The following is a 25,192-nucleotide window of genomic DNA, read 5'->3' as shown; positions in this document are numbered from 1 at the left end:
CAACTCTTCAGACACAGCTGGTGCCCAGGAGGCAGCATCCAGCCCTGCTGCTCGCAGGCAGCACTGCAGGCAGCGCCAGCCCAGCGCCTCCCTGCCCACTGCACTGCTCCTCTCCTCCCAGCACGATGCCAAACCCAACATGGAACAGCCCAGGAAAGCACACAGCACAGGCAGACACCCAGCAGGGATGCAAAGCCAGAGGGTCCCTCCGATCTGAATCAGAACGAGCGTTTTACCCTGCTAAAGAAAACATGACGACACAACCTTCTTCCTTTCCCCCCCTCCTCCCACCATCCAGGCTGCCCTTCTTTCACAGCATCTCCCCTCAGCAGGATTTAACCATGCAGAGAGTAAAACTCATCAATCCTCCAGGTTTAACCTTGTCTCTGTTTCAATTCACCAGGGTAAGTGTGGATTTTAATACTCCCAGCCCCCTTAAGGCTAAGCGTAATGAGCCCGGATTTTGGCTACAAAACATCCAGTTTCTCTCCCCCACCCACGTCTATTAACCATCAGACTTGAGCCACCGACTTGAGACAAGCCAGCCCAGCACAAGGCTGCTGCCTTCGGACAAGGGAAGGTGACTTTAAGCACCGAGGGGCACCGGTGCCAACGCCGTGCTGAGGAACGACCTGCGCTGAGTAATTAACAGCACTCACAGCTCAGGTGGAGTGCGAGGAAGCAGGTCGATACAGGGGTCTTCCTTGAATTAAAATTTAACTTACCCTTTATTGCAACCTACAAAAGCAAGTAATGAGCACTAACGTTTTTATTTCTTTTAAACTGTCATTTAGGCTGTAGAGGGGATAATTACCTATTTCCACTGTAGTAAGGTTTTATCACCCTTAGTGAGGCATTTTCTAATTTAATATTTTTACTGTATTATCATAAAACCCGTTTCTGGAAACAAATGATCACGAGCCACAGAGCCATGTGCCATAAAGTATGTGTGTGAGTACGACACCTTCATTATTTGGGCATTTCTCCCCAGCTCCACTGCTCGGCCCCTCTTCCATCAGACACAAAAGGGAAAACAAAGCCATCCCCACACAGCACCGAACAGCCAACGCCGGGCCACTTGGTGTAATTACATTCATGCCATTTCCTTTTTTTTAATAAATAAAAAAAAAAAATACAGTTCTGCACGCTGGTAGAAGAACAAAATTAAGGGGAAAAATTCCATTTCTGGTGGTTTTTTCTTTTCTTTCTTTTCAGAGTGCTATTAATACAGCACTGCCACTTGAGTCACTGCTGTGCTGCTTCTATAAAAATACCCTCCAACACATCGCTGTGCCTTTTCCCATGTACCTTTTCCTTCTTCTCCTCTTCCAGGATGAAAAAAAAGAGATAATTTAGAAGATGCCCCAAGCAGTATTGAAATAACTACAACTACCCCATTGCTCGTGACATCCTCCACCGGGAACAATGCATTTTTAATTCACAAAAACCAGTGGAAGATACAGCATGAAGACCCCTCAAGAAATGGAGGATGAAAAGCACACACCTGATGAACGCAGAAGGCTGCCTGTCATTTGCTTGGGAAGTTTTCCATCTGTATCCTAAGAAATCTTTTGTCCACCAGTAGGAAATTCAGGTTACTGGGTTCTGAGCAAGCACAGCAGGAACCCAGGAAGGTACAATAAGCTGCAGTGCTTTCCTTCTCAATTTCTGGCCCAAAGTGTTGCTCAAAATCAGCACACAGCATATGGGATTTGGCTCTGCTTTCACACACCTAGCGTGCATTGCCCACTCTGACACTTCTGCAGCAACAATTCTAAGATGATGGGGAGCAAAACAAGCGGCAGCCACCATCAGAGCAGCACTCAAATACCGGGGGGTCTTTGAAAGCCAGGGGCCTCAAAAACACAGCGCGAAGCACAGCGGTGTGCTTGCAGTGCTGTGGGGTCATGTGGGGCTGCAGGGCAGCAGGACAGCAAGATGGTTGGCCTGGGAGACGATGGCAAGCCCACAGGATGACAGCAGATCCACACTGATGGCAGCTCCGCAACACGATGACTGCTCTGTGTCGATGGCAGCTCCATGCCATTGGCAGCCCCATGATGTGCCAAACGTCCCACTCTGATGGCAGCCCCATGACACGATGACCATCCCACACCAGTGGCAGCCCCACGAGATGGCACTCTCTCTCTCTTTCTCCCTCACTTCCCAGCACCCAACCCCAGACACACAACTCCAGCTATAAATTACACAGCAGACGGCTCTCATCGCCGTGCCCAGTGCTTGAAGGAGATTCAGAAAGGTCTGCTGCTATTCCCTCTCGTTCAGGCAGGTCAGGATTGGGTCCTTCAAGTCCGTGCAAATGCTTTTAGCCCCATGGCTTTAAATTATGAGCGGTGACATGTGACCTCTGGTTTGTCTCCTGAGACCAGGCACGAGATTTATAATATTTCAGGAAGCTGGTTCCTGCCCTAAACAAAGGGACTCTGCACAGTGAGGCCAGGGAGTGGGAAATGACAGGTGGACAGCCAGGCTGCTGCTGTGGAATCTGCCAGGCTTCACAATGCTCACCCATCACCGGTGCTGCCCACCCTCCCCTGAAGCCAGCACACGGCCTCTTGCCTCTTCACCGGCCTCACATGCGACACAATCAGCAACTGCAGCAGAGGAAGGTTTCTCATCCTGATTTCAGTCCCAACAGCATTCACAGTTTCATGTGAGCCTTTACAACATGACATATAAAAGATGCAGAAGTGGCAGGAGAAGCAGCAAAAGACGGAAAGGTTCAGAAAGCTCCAGCACGCTCTGCCATCACGTTTCCTAGCAGCTTTAATTTCCCCATGAAATCCATAAAACGTTGCCTTCTCGGACCCTGTTTCAGATGGGCATTTGAGCAGAGCAGGCACCGTAACGCTGCGCACACCCCACACGGAGGGACCATTCTTTGTGTACCTTAACATCCCATATTCCTAGGATGATTTCCCTCTTTCACAGCTTGACTGTTTTATAACAGATTTGATGCAGGAGAAGACAAATTGTCTCACAAAGGAAGGACGACAAATCATCCTGCAGCTCTTAACAGGTTATTTTTTTTTCCCTTTAAACAGGAAATTTCCATAACAGAGGCGTCTGTCTTCTTACCAGGGACATCAAACATCAGACACTGGGACACGATGATTTCAGCCCATTGGCACAAGCTGGGGGCATGGGTACCACCTCACTACTGCCAGCCTCCAAACGTACGGCGACTCCTTCCTCCAACAGCAGCCCTTCCAAGCACTGCAGCCTAAGGCCACCTGGGGCACAGAACAGCATCGACACGAGTCGACTTCTAAGGCTGAGCCAAAAGTTATGGGGTCAAAATCCACCAAACAAACGATGCCCAAAATGTCACGCTGTAGACGCAGCCCTCGATGCCAGCGCTCCTCTGTTTCACACAACAACGCAGGTGCAAACCTGGACTGATGTTCTTCCAGGCTGTGCCTGTACAAACTTGGAAGGTTCTTCTCATTAGCAGTTGCCAGTGCTTGTGCCATGCAGCACAGGAGCTGCAGTTGTTCCAGGAAGAAATGCTTTGCTTGCTGGCAGGGACTTCTGTCGTGATGAACGGTGCTGGATTGACAATCTCAGCACCCAAATTCCCCCATTAATCTCGTCTCATGGTGTTTAATACCCACAGCACAAAGTGAGCTACGTTAAAGGCTGATATCTCACCAACTTTTTTTTATTATACTTTTCTTACGTTAAAATCTTGTGTCACATAAGTAAATTAATCTTTTAATACCGGGATTTCCTACGACGTACCCCCTTCTGCTTGCTGCAAGACACACTGCGACAGAGCAACAGCACTAAGTCCAAAAGTGAGAAAGCTGCCTGGGAATGCGCACAACATCCTGGCCAAATCCAAAAGCAAAGCTCTAATCCACAGTAGGATAAGCTGTGCCTTCACTCTGCTCCCCAGCAGGCACAGCCTGCTTGCACTAAAGCAGCCAAAAGCACAGCAGGCCGGCTGCTCTCGTACCAAGCAGGGGCACACAGCCAGGACCTGAAGCCCCCACAGCTCCTACAAGCAAGGACACGATGACCACGTAACTTCTGCCAGGCAAAGAGGGGTCCTGGTGCACGATCAATTCTGCCCAAAAGCAGCCACCTGTGGGCTAACTTAGGTGAGAAAGGACCCATCCCAAAGCTGCCTTTCAGCCAGCACTGAACTTCAGCTTGCACTGAGGATGCACCTCTTTTGTCCTGCCTGCCTTACTGCAGGAAGGCCTCCCCTCGCCTCCCATTCCTGCACCAGTGCCATCTTTAATGATGATGTATGGGTGTCCTTTTCCTCAGCGGTGCTGTGGGGAGGGGGGTCAAACATGTGACACCACCAGCATGTGTATCAACAGCAAATTATAAACCGTGTCAATCCAAGTTAATGCAAAGCTGTAATCCTCTTTAACAAGAGATCAAATCAGTGCCATGAGTTATGTTCATTCTGTAATCTGATAAGAAATAGAGCGAGCCTCTAATAAAAGAGTAATGAGAGCCCTTAATGATGCTGTTAAAAGGTAGCGCCAGTTAAAATATTGCTGTTGTTCCAGCTGATTAGATCACTGTTGCATATTTGCACAATCTTGTTTTACCTGTCAGAATAACCTGAGTCGTCTCAGGAGATAAAGGCGTGCGGACCAAACATCTGTGTCCTTAAAGAATGCCTCTTTCACAAATTCCCCATCCTCCAGAGGTGAAATGATGAGGATGTTCCTCAAACAGAGCAGTAATTTGATATTGGACCTCCTTCCAAAATGTCCACGTTTCGTCTCTGCTGCACACACGTACAGCGCAGAGATCTGAAGGTCCATATATCAAAGCTGACAGAGAGATGTAACACCACCAGAATCCACTCACGTCCTCCCAGGAGCACAGACCTTACCTGACCTCACCACAACTAGACTGGTTGGAGGCTCCACTCCTGCAGCTACGAAAATGCGCTCATTTGGCTCTGGACCTGCACACCTTTACTGGGAACCTCGAGGCTCGGTCTGTCATCTCCTGTGCCTCTTCTCCCAGGGTAGAAAGTAGAGAAGATAGGCAGCTCGCCAGCTCTGTTGCAGCTGCTGGTGTCAAAGGAGGGACCCCAGGTGGAGAAGACAGGAAAAGCACATTTCAAGGGAAGCCCAGGAGGTGACACCCACACGATGCCATTCTCAAGCCCAGAAGAATCACAAGCTGACAGAGATCCATTCCTTCCTGAGCCCACTACTCTCCTCCAATCCACCACTGCAGGGCACTCACATTCAAGCTTTTGCCTTCAGCTTCCTTGTCACAGGACAGGCCCATTTACATAGCAATGACCTTGGACCGATTAGGAGAACCTTGGCCCAAGAGTACTATAAATGTATTTAAGTCTATAAACATATACCCCAAGATAACCATAAAAATCACTTTCCAGTGTATGTTTTAAAATACTACCAGAGAGGGGTTAAAACAGAGGAGAGCTCGAGGCCACCAGTGTCCCACACATTACAACATAATATATGTGAGCACGAGGTTAAACAGCCATGCCCATGCGTAGGGTGCATGAAAAACTGGCAAGTGGAAGATTAATTGCCTGCACGAATGCTATTATTCCAACCAGCAGCAAGGATAAGAAAGAACGTGGCAGTGATGTTGACAAAGGCAGCACTATACTTGTACGTTTCTTTTTTCAAATTCAGGCTGTAAAACAATTCTGGAGTGACCATCCATCCCCTTCCCCACGCAGTGCACAGGTTGTTTCTCCTCACACATTTGCTCCTTGTTTCCCCAGCCAGTGTTAAACTTGATGTGCCCAAGAGTCCTGGCTGTCCAGAGCCACACCAATGCCACCCAGGAGCCTTCAGGCGAGCCCCAGCATCACCTGGCATGATTTTAAGTTGTGCCAAGAAGCTATGCCCTTCTCTGCACAGCCAGAGCAGTGTAAGATGGCTCAAAAGCACAGGAGAACCAGGCCTCAGATTTATCCCTACGTTCAGTTATCCATGCAAACATACACAAAGGGGCTGGGCAATGCAGTGCTGCAGTCACAGACAAATCCTTTCTGCTTTTGCCCCAGTGGTGAAGGGGCTGCACCTGGGGTGTGAGGGCTTGGCACAGCCCCAGGAGAACCAGAGCCTGAGCACCACTCTGCCCATTCACATCTGCACATCCGTATTTATTCACTGCCACTTTCCAGGTATCTACCTGACACTGTGGCCACTGGTAGAACTTAAGGAGAAATGTTCAGCCGGCTCTATTGCTGCTCTTCTTTATGCACAGCTCACTGATACTTTTACATTTCTCACACTGCAACACAGAGCACTCTGCTGTTCTGATGCATGTTTACTTTGGGGTCATGTCTTTTAAGTGCCTGAGCAAGAAAAAAAACAGCTCAGAGCACAATCACATCCCTGTCAAGCATACACTGCATTTCCAATGTAGTAATTCACATGTGGAAACAATAAAGTTACCTTCTTCTGTCACAGAAGAAAGGTGTTATCGTGTCTGCTTCCCTCTCGTGTATACAGGCTTGGCTCCTTCTTATTAATACACCTGCAGTTTAAAGCACATGTGAATTCTTCTTGTCCAATGTGGCTGCGTGCTGTTAGAGAAGTACGGTGCTCCACCTCGTCTAAAACAAAAGCTTTGCTGGCTTATAACGAGGAAGCAATAATACTGCTATTACTAAACCACTGTTTTTTACACTTCCTCTCTGCAGACCTCCAGGCATCCCAGTTCATAGCCACAGAAGCACACTGAGCCAACCATCCAAGGCGACCCACGGGGCCACGAGCAGAACTGTGAGCAGAACTGCCCAGCCTGATGCCTGTGCTGCCCTGTCCTACCCAGGGTTTGCTTGAAAGCCCAATCCTGGCAGAATGAGACACAGCTGCACACGCAATGCAGCCCTCAGGCCCACTTGCTGGTGTGCAAACACATCAGTTGGCAGCTCCATTCTAGACAGCTAAAGCAGCACCAAGAGATAAGTGACTAAAATGCCATTAACAGAAAGTGTGGCGGCCTCCAAAGCAACTAATAAACTTAATGTAAGGAATAAGTTCCTGCAGTCAGACAGTAAGCAGCAGCAGCTGCTGCCACGCTGCTGCCACCAAAGAACCCATAAAACATGCAAGCCATGTAATAACCCCTCCAAAGTGCAGAGAACTCCCAGGAGATGCTCTCGAACACTCTGGCCCTACCACAATGATAACTGTGTTGACACAGCACCACACAGACAGCACCCCATTAGCTCTAATACTTCTGAGGGTCAGCTGGACTCCCAGGAGGGCTGCAGGTGCCTGCTGAGGGGTAAGGGGAGGCAGGGTTATGAAGATGGCAGGCAGAGGATGTGTAGCGAGGCCCAAGAAGCCCATTGAGCCAAATGACAGTCCAGCTGTTTGCTGCCCTTCCATTTGCATGCACTTGGAGAATTTGGGCTTGCAGAATGCATTTTCTGCACAACTTCTGGAACACAAGTGAGCGCAGTGGGCTGCGAAGGAGGAAGCAATGTCACCTCTGGGGACAGCAAGCACACTGTGATAACCTTTGGATTATTAGGATCAGCATCTTTTTTTTCTCCACCTCCCTGTCACACACATCACAAAACTGAGCTTTCCCTCACTGTGGGGACAGGGCAGCAACCTGCATGCCTGCCCAACCTGCAGGGCAGTGCAATAGGAACTGTACGCAAGTGAAGACAAGCATCCTGAACTCTTTAGGACAAAACAGCACGGGTCTAACTGTGCACAGAAGATGTCTTAGTGCCAGCATTCTGAACAGTTCTCACCCAGAAGTCTGTGAAATATCCCACAAGGCAACAACCTAAGAGCAGCAGGTATTCGGTTCCCGTTTCCCAAAGTGACAAATGACATCTTACTCTCACAAAGCACAGACGTGTTCCACAACCCAGGGGAAAGGCACTGCTTGAGCCTCCGACATCCAGTCATTGTAAAGATTACAGCAGCTCCCTCCCACAAGAAGCCCACCTCAAGATTTAGTTAAAAAATCATAATTACCCAGCAGAACTATGCATGTTTACATAGAACTGTCTAGCAGCTATGTACAAAACTTAACTCGTACCCTCTTTAGTAATTAGCAAATTAAAACAGTACAGTCTTCTAATAAAACATCTCACCTTTAAATAGCGATAAACACAAGCAACTTTTAGGACTTGCCTGAATCTTGACAGAACCATCCCAGCTGTTACCTGCACTACGAAATGCACACTGAACAGAATTTAAAATAGCTGCCACTTCTGTCAGAAGACAAATCCTTTGTAATTTTCAATCATACCAGTAGATGTTAGGTGACATAGTTGACAATTTCTAGAATAATTCTACAAAACTAAAAGATTTCAACATCCATGTGATTTTAAAGCAGGAGTAAAAACGCAGGTACCGAGATTTATGAAAATTTCTTGTTTGGTGTCACAGTAATTACAGCATGAAAGCTCAGGCAGACTGCCTGGACAGATGTGGCCAAGACACCCAGGCTATGATGCCAGTGACAAATGGTTAACTGATAAGAAGAAATGGAGAGGGCGACAGACTGAAGAACAGGTCAATATCACGCTGTCATGAAGCCATTTGAGAAACATAATTAATCTGTTACTCACCTGGCATCATCATTCATCGTACAGTGGTCAATAGGTGCCATGAAGCTCACCAGCTTGCTATGGACATGATACCTAAACAGGGCAGGAATAAGCAGGCAGCACATTAGTAACTACTAATGAAAAGTTGCTGTTTGAATAGAAACATATCAGCCCCTGCAAAGGAAGTGCTGGTTCTCCTGGTGGCTGATATCTAATGAGTTACTACTGACAGTTGGCAATTCTCCCTCCCTTCCCTCCTCCTCCTTTCTTATAACATGGACAGAAGAATAATCAGATGATACAATGAACTGAATGGATGACTAACAAGCAAATCCTTTTTTCAGCACAGCTAGAATGAGGACATACAGCATCCATTAATTGTGTGTGAGCACCTCATCAGACTCCCAGACAGATAGCCCTGAAAAGGCAGGCAGAGAAACAAGAACTCCTGCTTTCAGCCTGCCCTTCAGCTAGAGTCTTAATCGCCTTCTGGAGCTTGTGCCCAGAGACCTCTGCAGGCAGCAGAAGCACCAGAGCATCAGGTATTCTCAAGCATCCATCTGCTATCATGCTTTCCACGCTCTTTGGTAGCATGGGACCTAAAGGATATCAAAATCCTTCTCCCCTAGCAATACCCATAGCTGGAAACTTTTACCTCGAGTAACTCTGAAGCACTGGATGTAAAAAGAGGCAAAGAAGTAGGCAGGAGAAAGACCACCCCAAAGAACAGAAGGGGCATGCCCAAGGTGATGCAGCTCTGCATCTGTCTCAGCTTCTGACCCACCAAAATACTTCTGCTAGCTACGGTGCACCTACAGATACAGGAATCCCCTCCTGCTTTCCGTCCTGGGCTAGGAGCTGGCAGAAGCTGTTCACGACTTACACTCAGGACCTGACATGCACAATTTAACAGAATGAGAACGTGCCTTCAGACCCTCGTGTGTAAGTGCAGGAGGTTCCAAACCAGCAGCTTCTGATGTACGCTGCCACACCACCTCCCGGCTCAGAAATGTTTTATCCAAGTTGCTGCTATTTTTAGAGCTTGACAAATAGCAGGCAAAAGGATTCACAAGCATTTGCCCAGAATCACCTTTTCTCTCTGTCACCTCTGCACTCCCTTTTGTTTGCTTATGCAGGAACATTCCCTTGAGGGGATTTTTTAAACTTACAAGAATATTTCAGAATGGCTCTTCAGGCACAGCACAGGCTCACCCTCACACAAGGGCCTCTCTGGGAATGGAAGGAGCTGTGCTGACCTAACACAGTACGATCAAACTGGGGAACAGACACAGCACCACGCGCCAGTGCTGCAACAGACAGTGGGTCAACAGGCTGAACCGTGAAACAGCTCACATCAACAACTGATTGATTCCCACAGTTCAAAGCTTACAGGCTGCACAGTGCTGTTGGGATTGAGCAATTCTGATAAATTCTCTGGCACAAATTTGTTTGCTCAGAACTAATTATTGCCATGTGTTCATAAGCAGGACTTTGGAAAGCCTGCTCTAGCAGATACAAGCTATCTATCTCCATCCACAGGACCACATCCCATGTTGCAGCAGCAAAGGACCAGACATCACTGACAAGAACAAAAGTGTGCACACACTGCTCCTCCACAGCTACCAAAGGAATGTCTGAGCAGGACAGCACAGGGCTGGGCACCAGCTTTCCTAAGCTCACCCTTTTTGGAATGGCTTGCTTCTCCCCTTGGTGCCTCAACCTCCCCACATATGAAGGGGACAGGTTCTCATGTCAAGCACAAGGGCAAATGCTTTTGAAAGCGCTTGGAGATGCTCATACCACACAGTGAACTGGCACATTTCACCTGGACACGCTCTAACATTGAAGGTTTGGAAAAACATTGCTAAAAAACGAAGAATTACAGAGATGGATGAAATGTAGCGCGTGACACTTTGCTTCCCAGGATCTCCAAACCCTGTATGAAAAGAAATGTAAGAACCACTACCTCAATCTAAGGGAGAAAAGGGGGGAAGAGAGAGCATCTGCTAAGCAATGTTAGAAGCAATGTGGTTAGGGTGACATCCATTTAAAAATACCCATTTGGGCTCTACTGGACTATTCTGAACAAGATGCTGGAGCTTACCTCCATGTTAATACTGACATTTTTCCTGAGGGGTCAGTGCAACTTTCATTCAGAGAACAAAATAAAGAGGCACCTAAGATCTGAGGCAATGGACTCAGCAAGATGGCCCATCTCAGGAACGCTGAAGCACACAGATTGCTCACAACGAGAATCCCCCATCACTCCGAGTCCAAACTCGGAGGTTTACGAGTCTGACTCAGTTGTGTGATGCTGTCAGTAGTTTTGACTGAATCATAAATATATCCAATTACGCGTGATGCTGACAGAAAAGAATATTGATAGTCAATAATTATAGGCTTTTCAGGCCAACAAAGTAGCTCTTCCCTCTTTTAATAAATTATCTTATGACATCTATCTTAAAAATTGCTATGCCAGGCCTGACCCAGACTGACTCCACTGACTTTCTATCAGATGCCATCTCAACTCACGATTTATAGTTTACTCACAAAAGGATGGTTAATGTTGCAGATTTTTCAGGATATGGTGCAGCTTTTCAGCATGCCTCCCTGCCACAAACACCTCCTTCACTACAAATCATGCAGTCATGCTAAACTCAGGCAGACTAATATATCTGCTCTGCAGAGGGGAAAAATAAAACAAGCAACTATCTTCTCCAGGCTGCTTTCCCTCTCTAGCCTGCAGAATGGACAGTTCTTCCATGGGAAACCCGCATTACTGACTGAGGAATCAGAATCTGAAGCTAAAGAAAGCTGTGGTGTGACTTGAAAATAAAGTTTAGACTCTACATTCCAACTGTCAGTGGGAAACAGGCATCCACCTCACTTGGGCTTGCTTACAGGTCTTCCCCTCAAGCTGCTCTCCACATTTCAGCCTGCTAAATATATACTGCACAAGAAGTGCTTATTGGCTTTCACCAGAAGTTACAACCCCAAATTGCATAGGGATATCTGTACACCCCTGCAGGCGTGTTCTGAGACCAAACATTCTTGCTAAGACTGATCTGGCAGCACTCACAGGTTGCATCCAACCAACCCCTCACCTTAGGCTCAAAGAACATTAAGACTCCCCAGAGGAAGTCTCAGGCCATCTTGCCCTGAAGGGGATCAACAAGTGTGCCAGTGCACCCCAGAGCCAACCTGCTGCAGTGCAAATCTACTTGGCAAAACCAGAACTTCAGGCTGCCTGCAGAAGCTGTCACCCACCGGATTTTCCTTCCTTTACTGGCTTTCCTGTCCACTTTCTTCTTTATTTTGCTTCGTAGCTTCTGGATGGCCAGCCACTGTCTGAGGAATGTAAAATCACAGTTACATGATTTTTAAAACCACAAGGCAAACGAGCATCAGGCACACTGAGGTCCGAGGCCTTTCCCAGCTCTTCTGATTGCTGCATTTGCAAAAATAAAGGAGATGAGGACCTCAGGACAACAAGTATGAAACCCCAAAGGACCACGTCACTGAGTCACTCCAAGAACGTGGCAGGTGAACAAGAAGCCCTTCTCATTCCAGCCACACCAGGCTCCAAGCTGGGTCCTGCTGGTCCCAAAGAGATGACCACTGCTCACTGAGCCTTCTTCATCTGCAGGGAAACCCATGGGAGCCACAGGGTTGGCTCTGCTTTTTATTCTTTCATGATTACAGATTATTATCTTTTTTCAAGAATCTTTAGAATTATGAAAAAAATATTTACCAAATACAAATGCTAAAACCTATTAAAAACATATCTTTTAAAGGTACTCCTCTTTTGTTTCAGCACTGCTCATTAGAGAGACTTCTTCTCCATGCAGAAAGCCCACAGTGGAGCAGATGGTCTGACCCGTTCTAAACTGACACTTCAGGTGAAACAGGTTATGCCAACCTCATGAACAGAATCACCACAGTGCAGCAGATGCACTGAATTTATTGCCTCCCTCAGTTCTGCATAGCATGGTGAATGATAAGCAAGTATTTCTTCCCACCATCTCTGCCTATTAAACCAGCAGGAAGAAAATCCAGCAGGAAGTCCCACATATCATTCCACGTCTTACAAAGGAGAACTACAAAAAAAAAAGAAAAGCACTCAACGTTTTCAGAAAGTGCTGCTTGATTCCCAATGGAATTGAGAAGGCAGGGCTCAAAGTGCTCAGACAGAACGCCATCAAGCCAAAAAAGTTCTCAGCAGGGAAAAACTTCCCCAAGTTATAAATATATTTTCTATGAAAATGAGCGTCATCTCACCTGATTTATACAACGAAAACTCAACATCGGGGAAAAAAATCTACCAAAATCCAATTACTGCAATCTTAATATAATCTTAATTACTGTAATCTATTTTATTGTAAAGTCAGATAAATGTACAATGTAATCACCACTTAAATGTAATTTTGTCTATATCGTGTTAAATTATAGTGAATGGCTTTCCATAGTATTTCAGACGTACACAAAATACATTTGACACACTGCACTAAAATTTGGGTAGTATTTTACAAGGGTAAAAGTTATTTCACTTCCAAAATTTCACCTAATGAATTTTCCCCCCCTCCCCACACACACACACTCCCATAGCTCCTCTCCCAGCAGGGAGGACTGGAAGCTCACAAGCAGTTTTGCATTTCAGGGCTGGGAAGGAGCTGGTGATGCTGCAGACAGCTTCCTACTCACCTGCCCATGGCGACTTGATCATTGGGGTCCAATGAAGTGGTTTTACGCTCTATCAGTTCTCGAAGGAGCTGGAAGAAAGACAGCAATCCTTGTTAGAAGCAGAATAAAGACAAGTGAATGCAAACAGGTTCAAGAAAACTTTCCTCACGAAAGCTTGAGAAATGTGCTGCCCCAAGTTCCCAAGGGAGACGGCCGCCCCTCACCATGGGGCAGAATGAAGAGCTGAGTTTGCATTGGAGGGATCATTACTGTTTGTTGGGCTTTTGGGAGTGTGAAAACATGGGAGCTTTCACAGGCTGCCGTACACAACTCCTATTGACGTGGGGTGGAACGCTGGAAGATGTGCAGTGAGATCTCTGCCCCACACGGCTTCACAAAACAGAACACAAGCGCTGCTCGGCGCTCACACTCTGAGGAACAGAACAGCAATGTAATTTTTACAGCCAGAGCAGGAATGCTCAAGCAGGTTTTTCCATTTCTTTTCATATCCTGAGGGTTAGGTTTTGTCCTTTTCACTTCCTGAGAGCAAAGAACATTGTGAACAGCCTTTTTGGATACTTGACCAGGGCTGCATGTTTATCACCCTCACTGTAGATGGCACGTGCTGTGCCTCGGGATGAGCCTGCACAGCGACACAGAGAACAGAAACAAACCCTCAGAAACACAGGGGCACAGATCTCTTCTAGATGCCCCCATTTCAGCACCCAAACCAGAACCAGCCCTGGAAATGAGAGGCCCAGCCAACCCAACAAGCGTACTAAAGACAGGATGAGTGGCACTTTCCTTCTCCCCTGTATTTTTGCTGAAGGAGGAAGGTTGGAGCACCACGGTCAGTCCCAGCTGAGCAACAGCCACAGAGCTACGGGTGCTGCCCCTGGGCACTGCGTAACTCACTGCATCTCCTGAGCACATAAGTGCACCACTGGAATGAAGTGCAAGGCATGCACCCCACAGAAAATGCCATCAAAGTAGGCAGTAATCATTTTATGACTTTTTTTTTTTTAATTTCTATACCAGTGACACTCTAGCACCAAAAAAAAAAACAAAAAACAAAGTGCAATTCCAGTCCAATTAAAACCCTGCCACTACTTCTTTCTATTTGCTTATTTTTAGAGATTATTACTGCAGCAATTACATTTAAAAATTCCTGGAACTGAGGTCTCTGGTTTATTATCACTAGAAAACAGCAAGCTATTTCTCTGCCCCGTTTATCTGATTGATTCCCAACATCTTTCTGGCACACAATCTATCAGTTTATCTCTCCCACTCCATCACCGTCACTTCTGGCAGCTAAATACAAGATCCAAATCCAGTGTTACACAGACATACGACACAGTAAACCTATGTAACACTGCCACTCTGTAAACAGCTGCCCTTAAGGCTAAGCAGAAATGGGATCTTGGTTTCTAGTCAATATTCTGTCAAAAGCAAGGTGGGAGGGAGGGTTTTAACAGTGGCAAGGAAAGGCGCAGCTATGTTACAGTGGTTTCTTCCTGTACTGGCAATAGGATGTGTTTACTGTCTCCTCTTATCTCGCTTCCTTGGCACAACGTGCAGAAAAAGTGCAGAGCTGTGCAGGCAGAGGTAAGGCAGCAGAACTCCTCCGAGCTGAGCAGCAAGGCTTTGCAGCAGGACCTGACCCTCCTGGAGGCCCACCGACCCCACAGACCTGCAGCTACACCATGAGCACCCTGTGCACCACTAGGTGACAAGCCCTGCAGGCAGCTGCCTCTTCTGCGCTCCCCTGACGTCCAGCAGATCGGCTGCTCCGTGGGGCACTGAGCCTTGCTGACCTCAGGACTGATGCTGAACGTTGCACTGAAGGAGCCCCAGCAGCCAGGCTGGGGTGAGGCAGGGGAGACAAAGGTGAGGGGGAATTACAGCGGAGCAGGCACAAGAGGGAAACAAGGAAAGAGAAATAAAAGCTGTGCAGCATCTTGCTGTATCTAAATAGTGCACGTCTTAAGGCTTACGTTATAAATCATACTAACAATGGTTACTAAAATAAAAGCGGATGTAGCCAGAGGCTACTGCTGAAAAAGTCAGTCTAGACCTGCCTCGCTGCCTTTGGTCTTTAAGGATTTGATTAGTTTTTCCGCTTTCTAGTTCAGAGTCTTGCACTCAGCCCATGCTCCAGAGCCACCAGGGCTCGGGGTACGGAATGAATGATAAACTCATTTACTGAATAACGTAACACTGTTTTCACAGCACAAGACTTAAAACACTTCCGAAGCTGTAATATTTCATTAAGCTTGGAGATTCGGGTTAAAATTTATTAGTCAAAACAGAAAACTATCATCAGACCCCATATATTCCATTAGGAGTGATATATGGTGTCTCCCAGTGTCTAATTATTAACTAGGAAGTGTAGGTAAATCACTATCAGAATTAAGCTCTGATGTGTGAAGACAGTTTGAGTTAGGCAATGTCAGCATCAAAAGGTTTTGATTTGAAACATATCCTATTTTGCTTTCCCTCCTTCACCCCTTCCCATCTTCCCTGAGCTTCAGAAACCCAAACTCTCTCTGCTCTGCAAACAAACACAGCCTGTGGCTCAGCTGCCTGCTCCAAGCCAGGAGAAGCCATGTGTCTGCCTCTACCAGCACCAAAGCCTTTGGTAAAGCTCACACTGGAGTCAAGGATGTGTGCTTTCTGAAGAATTCACCTCACAAGGACTCCTTTCTCTGCTGATTAAAGAGAAGCAAGCACACTGTACAAAATTAGGGGGATTTAGAAATGCCATCAGGGTGTTGTTCAAGGGTAATAGAGATTCATTTCTCATTTCAGAGGTCAATTTGCAGTGCAGAGGTTAGGTCTCATTTTCATGCACTATCTATCAGTGTTCTTAGTACTACACTTGCTGACCTTTCTGATGTGCAGACTGAGGACTTGCCAGCTGGAACAAAGAGCTACACGCAGCCCAAAGCAGCCTTGTGACAAAAGGGCCTTTTCTACACCCTCACAGGCCACTCTGCATTCCTATCTTGCTAAAGTAGTGTACCATGGGGTACAGTTTAGTTTACAAGCCTTAGAAACAGAACTGGAACACGAGAAGCACTTTTTCTCTGATGTGATTAAAGCCTGCAGGAAAGGCTCAGAGCTTTCTGCTACAGCACACCAGAGCCATGCGCTCCTTTGCTGCCCTGGGCAGGGTTGGGCAGTGAGGAGCAGAGAAGCTGAGGACAACGTGTGAAGTCCAAGTAAAGCAATAAGAACAGGAACACCAACTGCTTACCCTCCTTGGTGGTGAAAATGCAAAATCACTCTGCTCCCCAGCAGAAAGTTGACAACGTGGCCTTTTATCAGTGCCATTCCAATGCTTTCTAATTTATTTCTTTTATCTCCTTTATTCTTTGGACAGACGTGGTAAGTCACATTATTTTTCTGTTTCCTTCTCGTACAATTTACAATTATTAAGAACAGCATAAATAAGAAGGAGGTGGTTTCTATGAAGCATGCACCTCATAGTGCACCCTGCTTGGACACGGAAACAAGACATTCCTCCTCCCCTTTAAGCTGGCACTGCGTGGTCACAACTCCATTTGGATTTCCAGCAGCTCTAGAGAAAATTTATACCACAGCCCAAATTTTACTTTGAACTCCCCATGAAACACTTCAACACCTAACTACCCATCATCTGTTTACAACATACACACCGAAAGCACAAGCTGAATCACTGGACGGTCACCTTAAAAAAAAAACTTTGCTGGAATTCAGTTTTGGACAAAACAGGGATGGCGTACCCGTGTTTTCTCATATCCCCTTAAGAGGCATTTCAAATCAAGCTTTAGAATGTGTTATTAACCATCTACCCAGGCATTTGAAAGACACACGCTGCATAATAGCACTGTATTGCCATTAACCTGCAGGATGGTTCGAGACATCTCTTCTTCACACAAAACTCAAAACACGTCTCATTAAAGTCACAGGATCAGCTGTCCATATTAATCACTCACCAGTTTAATTAAGGTAAACCAGCTTGTCAGAAAGCCAGTCTTCTCTCTACTCTTCACCATTATCCACTTGTAATAGTTACCAGATTAGTAATCACTTGTTCATGGCATTATCAAATACCTGGGAGAGAAAAACGGCGTGTGACTGGGAACTGCTTCAGGGCCACTCCTGGCTGGGATATAAAGGTGTAAAGAGCCTTAAAAAGTTGTACAGTGCACACAACCCAGAAGAGGAACAAAGTGAGCTACAAATACCTTAGCAAGGGAGCCAGGAGCTCGCCTGCACTCACTCAGTTTAAAGGAGGAATTCCAAATGCAAAGCTAGGAACAAGGAAGCACGTTTTGCTGCCAGCTCTGACCCTGTGTGTGGGTACATGAGATGCCACTCTACAAGGAACAACGATTGAGTCACAGCTCCTCCACAGTTTTCCATGACATCAACTCCTTCCCCACGGAACAGCAGCACAACAAACAGAACAAAGCTCTTCCCACTGCTGGGAGCAAAGCCCAGGCACAAACAGGTCCCTCAGCTGCCATGCAGACCTCATGCAGTGTCCCAACAAACTGCAGCCCAAGGGCAGCTCTCTGCCCCTTCCCATCCCCAGCTCTGTACCATTTCTGGAGCAAAGAAAGCTGTCAGAAAACACAGTGACGCACAACACAACCACATCAGGGGGAGGAGGGAGCAAGAAAACAGAGAGAAAAAGGAATTACGTATATTCCTGCCTCTCCTTAGACGTACCTGCTGCCATCAATGAGGAACATTTGTTCTGGAAAGAGCTGCCATCGGTGCAACTCTTAGCATCTGAACACTACCCTAATTCCTGTTGGAAAGAAACCCATTTCCACTCTCTCTTTAGCGAAGTATTTCAAGGTAATAATAAAATCTCCACTGTAGCACGGCAGAGCAGCAGCTCTCAGGCAGCAGGACGGAATGTTAAGCCCTAATGCTGCAATATTGGCTGTAGTGAATTCCATGTAAACACGACTTCTAAAAACATCCAGCCTTTTTCTTCTCCTTAAAACCACGTACCAACAAGAGTTTAGGAGGAAAGGAAATGGAGTCTGGCCTCTCAGCTGCTGTCACTAATGAGGATCTTTTGGAAACAGTTCTTGCACCATTCAGCCCAGCCATACATCAGCACTCAGCCTGGGCTGCCACAACAAGGGCTGTAACTGCTTATCACCAACTGAAGGAGATGAGGGAAGGCAAAGAGGGACCAACAACAGAACAGAGTTCAACCCCAACCTTACCCCTGTAAGGTCCCCCAGCCCCACACAGTGAATTCCATCAGCCTCCAAAGTCTGGACAAGAAAATTATGGTTATCCAAAGGAAAAACAGATTCATTACACAGCTCGGGATTATATTCTATAATAAAATAGTACAGCTAGGCATTCTGTTACCATTAATTTGTGTGCATTGATCTGATCTCGTTCATTTTTAATTGCTTAATTTTGCACTGAAATATACAGGAATTGGTGTCTCACGTCCTTCTTTACCCACATTTCTTCCTCTCATATATCTCACCATTCTGCAATAAGTAGCAACCAAAATAAATTATTACCAAACGGCATTCAGAGAAATGAAAGCAATACTAAAAAAAGGTCTGGACCTAAATTTACAAACAAAGACAAAAGCCCCCATTTAGATGCACACATATGCTGTGCAATAAGTATTATGCATGGAGGGCACTGTTCCTGAGCAGCCTCAGCTCCAACCATGTTGCTGCCCATTACTGCTGAAGAAGCAGTGCCCTTTCTACCCAATATTTATACGTGTACACACAGACAAGCACACGCATATACACACACAAAGCACTGCACAGTTATGACCCGTTTGAAAGAAAACACATTCTCTGTATTGTCAGCACTCTATTGTAATGCACTCTACCCTTTCTGAATGCAATGTTCAGCTTCAGCTTACCACCCTGACAAATAAAGGAAAGCACTTTATGAAACCAATTTAATTGGGAGGTGACAGAAAACATACAGCCATTTTCTTTAGCCTTATCACTGAATTGGCTTCAGCTCCAATCTCTGCCAAATCCCACTCAACAGAAGAAATTAACCAGGTCAGCGGAACAGGTGCTGCGCCGTGTCTGTCAAGGGGCTGGCAACCCCACAATTACTCGCACACAATGAAGCAGTAATCTTTACAGATCATCTCTCCCAAGAAGCATATTGGGGACGGGAGGAGAAGGGTGGAAGGGAGGGAGGGATGGGAAAAAAAAAGAAAAAAAAAAACAACAACAAGAAAGGAAAATGAATGTGTAGCTGCCTCGCGGCTCAGCAGATGTCTGTGCGTGATGTACGAGGCTAGGATAAGCTGTCGGAGCCCGCTGCCAAAGAGTAGTAAGTGATTAAAACCTCCGCCAGGCTAAGCACCATATTTAGAGTCCATGGGGTTTCAGAAGTTGCACCCATTCCTTGCTGTGCAGCCAGATGTTGTCGGCGGGTCCCGCTTCCATTCAGTGTGCGCAGGAGGCAGCAGTTGGTACAGCAAGGAATGCAATCTGGAACGCTTCCGGAGGTGCCGAACATTAAACTGGTGTCACCCATCCTTCACCTCTCCTGAATGCTGAAACAACTCCAATTTGCTGCCACTTCCCTCTTGGGAAATGGCCAAGACACAGTCGTGCCTGGCAGACCCATTTGTTTTACTCAGGTGATTCTCCTCCCTCAACGACCTCTATTAGTTTAAGTTTTAATTTAGATTAACCCCAGCACCCCAATTAACCAGTGAGGGGAAAAGCTAAGCTGTAACTAGTCATAATTCTGAAGTTAGGATTTATCAAAGTTAAAGTTATTAGAAATGAAGACAGACCACTGCTAGTTTTCTTACAAAAATTTCAACGTTTCATAGTCAATAAGCACCTTACCTGCACAGGTCTGAAGGCTGTCACTCACAGACATTTCTCCTTGACCACTCCTCTATTTTACTGCACTTACTGTATTTGTTCTTGTCCTAACAGTTCACTTGGACCCCAAATCCCAGGACGATGTCATCTCACTGCATAACACACTTGGTCTCCTCAGCCACTGCTGCCAACACCACGCTGGGAGGTGCTCTCCCATCCCCAGACCTGCGTCACCATGTTGTTTTACTCACCTCTAGTCCTGGCTCTGCACGTGAAATCCCAAATTTTGGAAGTATTTGAATTCTTCTGGCTACATCAGTCAACCCAGCACAGCTACATGGTGACAGCTCTCTTTCACTGCCCACACACTTCGCTACCTATTTTAATTCAGATTGGAAATGTCTGCCTTTCTAAGAATATAATTATATTTGTTTAGTCCTGACATGAAAACACTCCGTGGATCATCAGAGCAAAAGCAGTTTTTCATGCATTGAGATAAGACGTACTCCTCAACACGTGGCAATTTCGGTACTTTATGAAGCTGGCACTGCCATTTATTAAATACATTACAAGCACAAGGTTTTCCTAAGCTTCAGCCTCCTGTGCTTAGCACAGATACCTTGTTCCCAAGAATCGTGCAAATAAAAAGAACAGCTGGCCCAAATCCAACCTGGCCTAACTCCAAGGAAAGTGCTCCACAGAAGCTCTGCCGTTTTTCCATTCTAAGCAGATGAGCTCAGCTGAGATGAAATAACTTCGGTGCTTTTAAGGATCTACTACTATCATTTTTCATTACTGTACTCTACCAACAACAAGAAGCCACCCTTGGATAATTCAGTAATTTTTCTCTATTGTGTAGCAATGTTCATCTGTGAGAATCATGCATGGAGATCTAATGCTGGAGCCCTGATTCTCCAACACAGCAGCACCAGGAATAGCAGTAAGTTCATATTCACAGCACAAATTTGAGCCCTATATGGAAAGCTGAGTGTGAAGATTTCCTGAACAATCTACAGAGACTGCAGATCTAAGAGCTGACTCACATTCACTGATCAGACAGACTCAGACCACAGAGCCAGCTGCATTAGCTTGGTGAATATTCAAAACTAAGCGCAGTCATAATGCCAACACAGATTGACACTTACTTGGTGATAAAAGTCATCATCATCAAATATTTCCTCATCTATGTCCTTCAGGTGCCTGTTGGAATCTGTCTCAGGGAGGACTTCCTAGAAGCACAAAGGAAATACTGAACGCTCATATTCACGTGCTTTCATCCCCAGCTCTGACAACTTCACATGTAGCAGCTTGTAAACACTTGAAAATAGAAAGGAATGGAGAACAGCTCCCATCATAGAAAGCTTTTAAGGACTAGGAATACATTTTAAGGCAAGGCAGAAATGCTGCCAATGCCAAAGCAGATTTATGATACCTTTGCTAGGAAATAAATAGGACTACACAAAGTCTGACTGGCAAAATACTACAGATATTTGTAATGTAACGGCAAAAATACATCTTGCAAGCGCAGTAATTCCACATGATCTATCTGAATTGAGTGTTTATTCATTCTTAAATACTCAATTAATAACCAAAGTACTACCAATACACTCTCTAGTGACATGCAGTATGATTTTCTGTGACTTTCTGGGTTAAAGATTCTAAACTCCAGAGTCAAAACAGAGCTTTGTAGCCACTGCCTCGGGCAGATTTAGTGACCACCAGCTCCTACAGGAGGGGCACAGTCAGAGACCAAACGTTGTTTTATCCTGTTGAGAACTGGCACAAGAGGTAACACACACACCATAAAACTGGAATTGAAACGTCTACATACCGTTGCTAGTCACTGCATTACACGAATCAACGCTCAGGTTCTTCATCAGTCTCACAAACAAGAATATTTCCTGTTAAAGGCTAATTGTTTTGCAGAGAGTTTCACTGGTTCTACAGCACGAGCCATACAAACAAAGCACCCTTACCGAATTTTCAGGCAAATATTCAGGGGCTGGATGAGAATCCTGCTCCTTCTTCCCCAGCACTCTGTACACTGATCGCTTGGTCTGTGTCCGCCGTAGCAATCTCTCTTTGTCCATCAAAATATGATCAATCTGAGTCAAGATTGAACGCTCAAAGGCGCCAAAACCCTGCAACAACATTAACTAGTGTCAGATAATGCAGAAAGCTTTTCCTCAAGGCAGCAATGTTCCTCTATCTTTCCATGTCAGCGGATAAGCAGACAGCATTCCAAGAGGAAGGGGCTCAGGTTTTGTTGCACAGATTTTTGCTGTTTTTGTTATTGTTTTTTTTTATTTCTCTCTCTCCTTCCATTCCCAACCTGAGGTAGCCTGAGGCATGGCTTAATAATAAAATGCCTTTGTTGCTCTGGTTCAGATGAACTTCTCAATGATTAATATTAAATTCACAGATGCTATGAGAACCTGGATCCTATGAGGACACGATTACCCATAGTATTAAAGTATACATGCTGTACAGGAGGAGGGGCATAGTAACTCCTAATCGTGTTGTAAAACATGAACTACTTGCTGATCAAGCAGAACTTGATTCAGCTTGGAATATCCACGACAGGAGACTTCCAAACCAAGTGCTGTTCCACAGATCTCTACCAACCACACGTCGGCACGCACAGAGACTCACCTTGCCCATTTTGCCAGATGCCAGCTTTGTCTTCTCATGCCATTTCTGCAGGATGCTGTTCCGGTACGTCCTGTAGTCGTTGTACCTCTTGGCTATGAACTCTGGGAAGTCCTCCGCCTTCAGCTTTCGTTTGGGAGGGCGCTTCCTCTTCTCCTGAGCTTCACCTGCTGGCTCTTCGTCGCTGCTGCTGGGAATTTCATCATCACTAAAAAATAAACAGATACAGACTAAACACCCTGCACCGGTCTAAGGCAACACGTGTGAATTCTCAGCAGCCCCTTTGCTACAAGTCAGACTCGTTCCATTCCACGGCGATACTGATGGGGAAGGAGCTGCAGTTTTGTCTCTCCTCTGCTTTCAGAAAGATTACAAAACAGACTTCCCACACTGGTGGAAGGAACGTCATTCACCCAGCATGGCTGTCACCCAAATCCAAAGGCAATGGAGAGAAAAACAGAGAACGAGCGTGGTCAGGAAAGCTGGGCATTTTCTCATCTAATCGGAGAGCAAAGGATTCAGAAAGATCTTTTGTATTTACCTCTCAGGCTTTGATTGTTTTCCATCTACCAGGTGCCTTGTGCCCGGGCATTGATAAAGCAACTCATCCTGAATGTCCACTAGTACTCCCAGCAATGTGTCTATGGCTTTACAACCTGCAGAACAAGAGACACAAGCGACAACTTTCTACTGATTGCTGCTTTTGATAAAAACTTTGCTTTGCAGAGCCTAGTTTCTCAAATCTGAACTGCTGCCTCATGTCCAATCAAATGTTTCTCTCCAACCAGCCGAGTTGTGGATTTAACTTCACCTTGATTTATAACTGTTAATCTTGAATAACATCACATTGATAAAGAACAATTTTTTCCCAAAAAGGGAGGATGAGAGGGAGGGCTGCTTTCTAAACCTTCGCCTGGCTGCACATTGGGAGTACACTGATCTAATGTTTCACTGACAAACATTCAGTCCGCACAGCCTGAAGGAGTAAGATATTGAAGAAACACAGAACATGTGAAGAAGCATTCCGTGACACACACATCTGACAACAGCCTTCTCTGCTGACTAACTAACTTCTCTTTGCATTAAGTTTTGGGACAGAGGTCGGTTTCAGCCAAATATTATGAAGCAACACAAAGGAAAATGTATATAAACACATCGCCTCTCCGTGTGACCTCTGACTTCTCTCTCTTGTACACAGTGTGCGTGCTATAGGGAGCAGGAGGAGGGAGGGCACAAAGAAAAAGCGAACTCCTGCGGGGCTGTGACTATTGCTGGTTTCTCTGCTGCTGTGCTCACCACGCAGGAGGTGATAGAAATTAGATCGTAAGTAAAATTAAATGTAGCAAGATGTGATCTACGGGGAAAACTTAAACAATGACCTGGCGAGTTTAATGAGAGGACTCTGATCAGGAAAGCAGAACTGCTGGCCACAAATCCTGAAGGTTGATCTGATGTTCCCTATCCAAAGGCTCTCAGAGCTGGTAATTTTTCTGTATCTATAAAACAGATGCAGATGTGGATGCAGAGAAAATGATCTCTGTTCCAATGACCTTATGTTCTCCAAGGGCATACAGTGGAGCTGGCTGTAGGGAAGGGTTAACTGCACGCTGCTGCCACATCTGTTCTTTAAAAATAGCTCTTCTGTGGCATGCAGCAAGCCCCCTGCAGAACACCCTGATCTAAACAAGTGTTTGGGTGTACACAAACACTCCTTCTGCACCTTGCTGTACATCAACCACAGGCTCAGCTCTTCAAGGCAAAACCACAGAGCACGCCTCTATCCAAAACCCTAAAGGGAGCTGTACAGATTCCTTTATGTTTATTCTCACCACCCGATTCCTCTTTTGTTAATGGAGGACGTGAACAGCAGATCTTCATCAGCCGGACACAGGCAGCACGAGAAGAACTCAGCCCTGACACGCAGAGTTCTCAATACGTGACCGCTGTGATATCGTCTGGTTGTCACCAACTTCAGACCTATCATGGCCTGACCTCACTAACAGCAATGTTGGAGAGGAGACGCTGTCAGATTTCAGATTTCTGTTGCAGATCAGCAGTCGGACTCCCCCAGCCCAGGGTTCGTTACAGATACATTCTGACAGCTCTTCTATATAAACCTATTAACGGATTAGGTTTGCTGTACTTGTAAAACAGTTGTGCGCTCGCATCAAAACAATTCTAAGAGACAAACAGACAAAAGCCCTTAAAAATGCATTTGTTGTACGTGTCTGCAGCTAAAGCATCATTTCCAAAGGAAATTGCCCCCACCCTACCCTGAGTGCACAGCTCACAACAGCAAAATCCTTCCCACTGCCTGCAACACAGCTAAATGCCCCCAGAGCTTCTGAAACTGTTTATTTTCTACCCGCTGTCTATCCTCCAGCAGCAGTGCTAATGCACCCCAGGCAGCTTTGATCCTGTCAATTACAACTGGAGTAGCACTCCAGCTCTTCTGGGGTATATCAGGGCCACG

At 46.0% G+C, this 25,192-nt stretch overlaps 1 protein-coding gene across 1 annotated transcript in view; it reads right to left on the bottom strand.

Moving 5' to 3' along the window:
• Window positions 1-25,192, bottom strand: part of AATF (apoptosis antagonizing transcription factor) — a gene marked incomplete at both ends in the record, with an annotated part of 40,488 nt that overhangs the window by 896 nt on the left and 14,400 nt on the right. Inside the window, 7 exons of the mRNA XM_079545039.1 lie at window positions 8,579-8,650; window positions 11,825-11,905; window positions 13,259-13,326; window positions 21,216-21,299; window positions 22,047-22,211; window positions 22,723-22,927; window positions 23,261-23,375. Coding sequence (XP_079401165.1) covers window positions 8,579-8,650; window positions 11,825-11,905; window positions 13,259-13,326; window positions 21,216-21,299; window positions 22,047-22,211; window positions 22,723-22,927; window positions 23,261-23,375 — 790 coding nt within the window. The remainder of the gene's footprint in view (window positions 1-8,578; window positions 8,651-11,824; window positions 11,906-13,258; window positions 13,327-21,215; window positions 21,300-22,046; window positions 22,212-22,722; window positions 22,928-23,260; window positions 23,376-25,192) is intronic.

The sequence above is a fragment of the Tetrao urogallus genome, assembly GCF_951394365.1.
Source record: "Tetrao urogallus genome assembly, chromosome: 20".
NCBI classification, from domain to species: domain Eukaryota; kingdom Metazoa; phylum Chordata; class Aves; order Galliformes; family Phasianidae; genus Tetrao; species Tetrao urogallus.
Note: the sequence above shows the minus strand (reverse complement) of the source record. Positions and strands in the feature narration are given on the sequence as shown.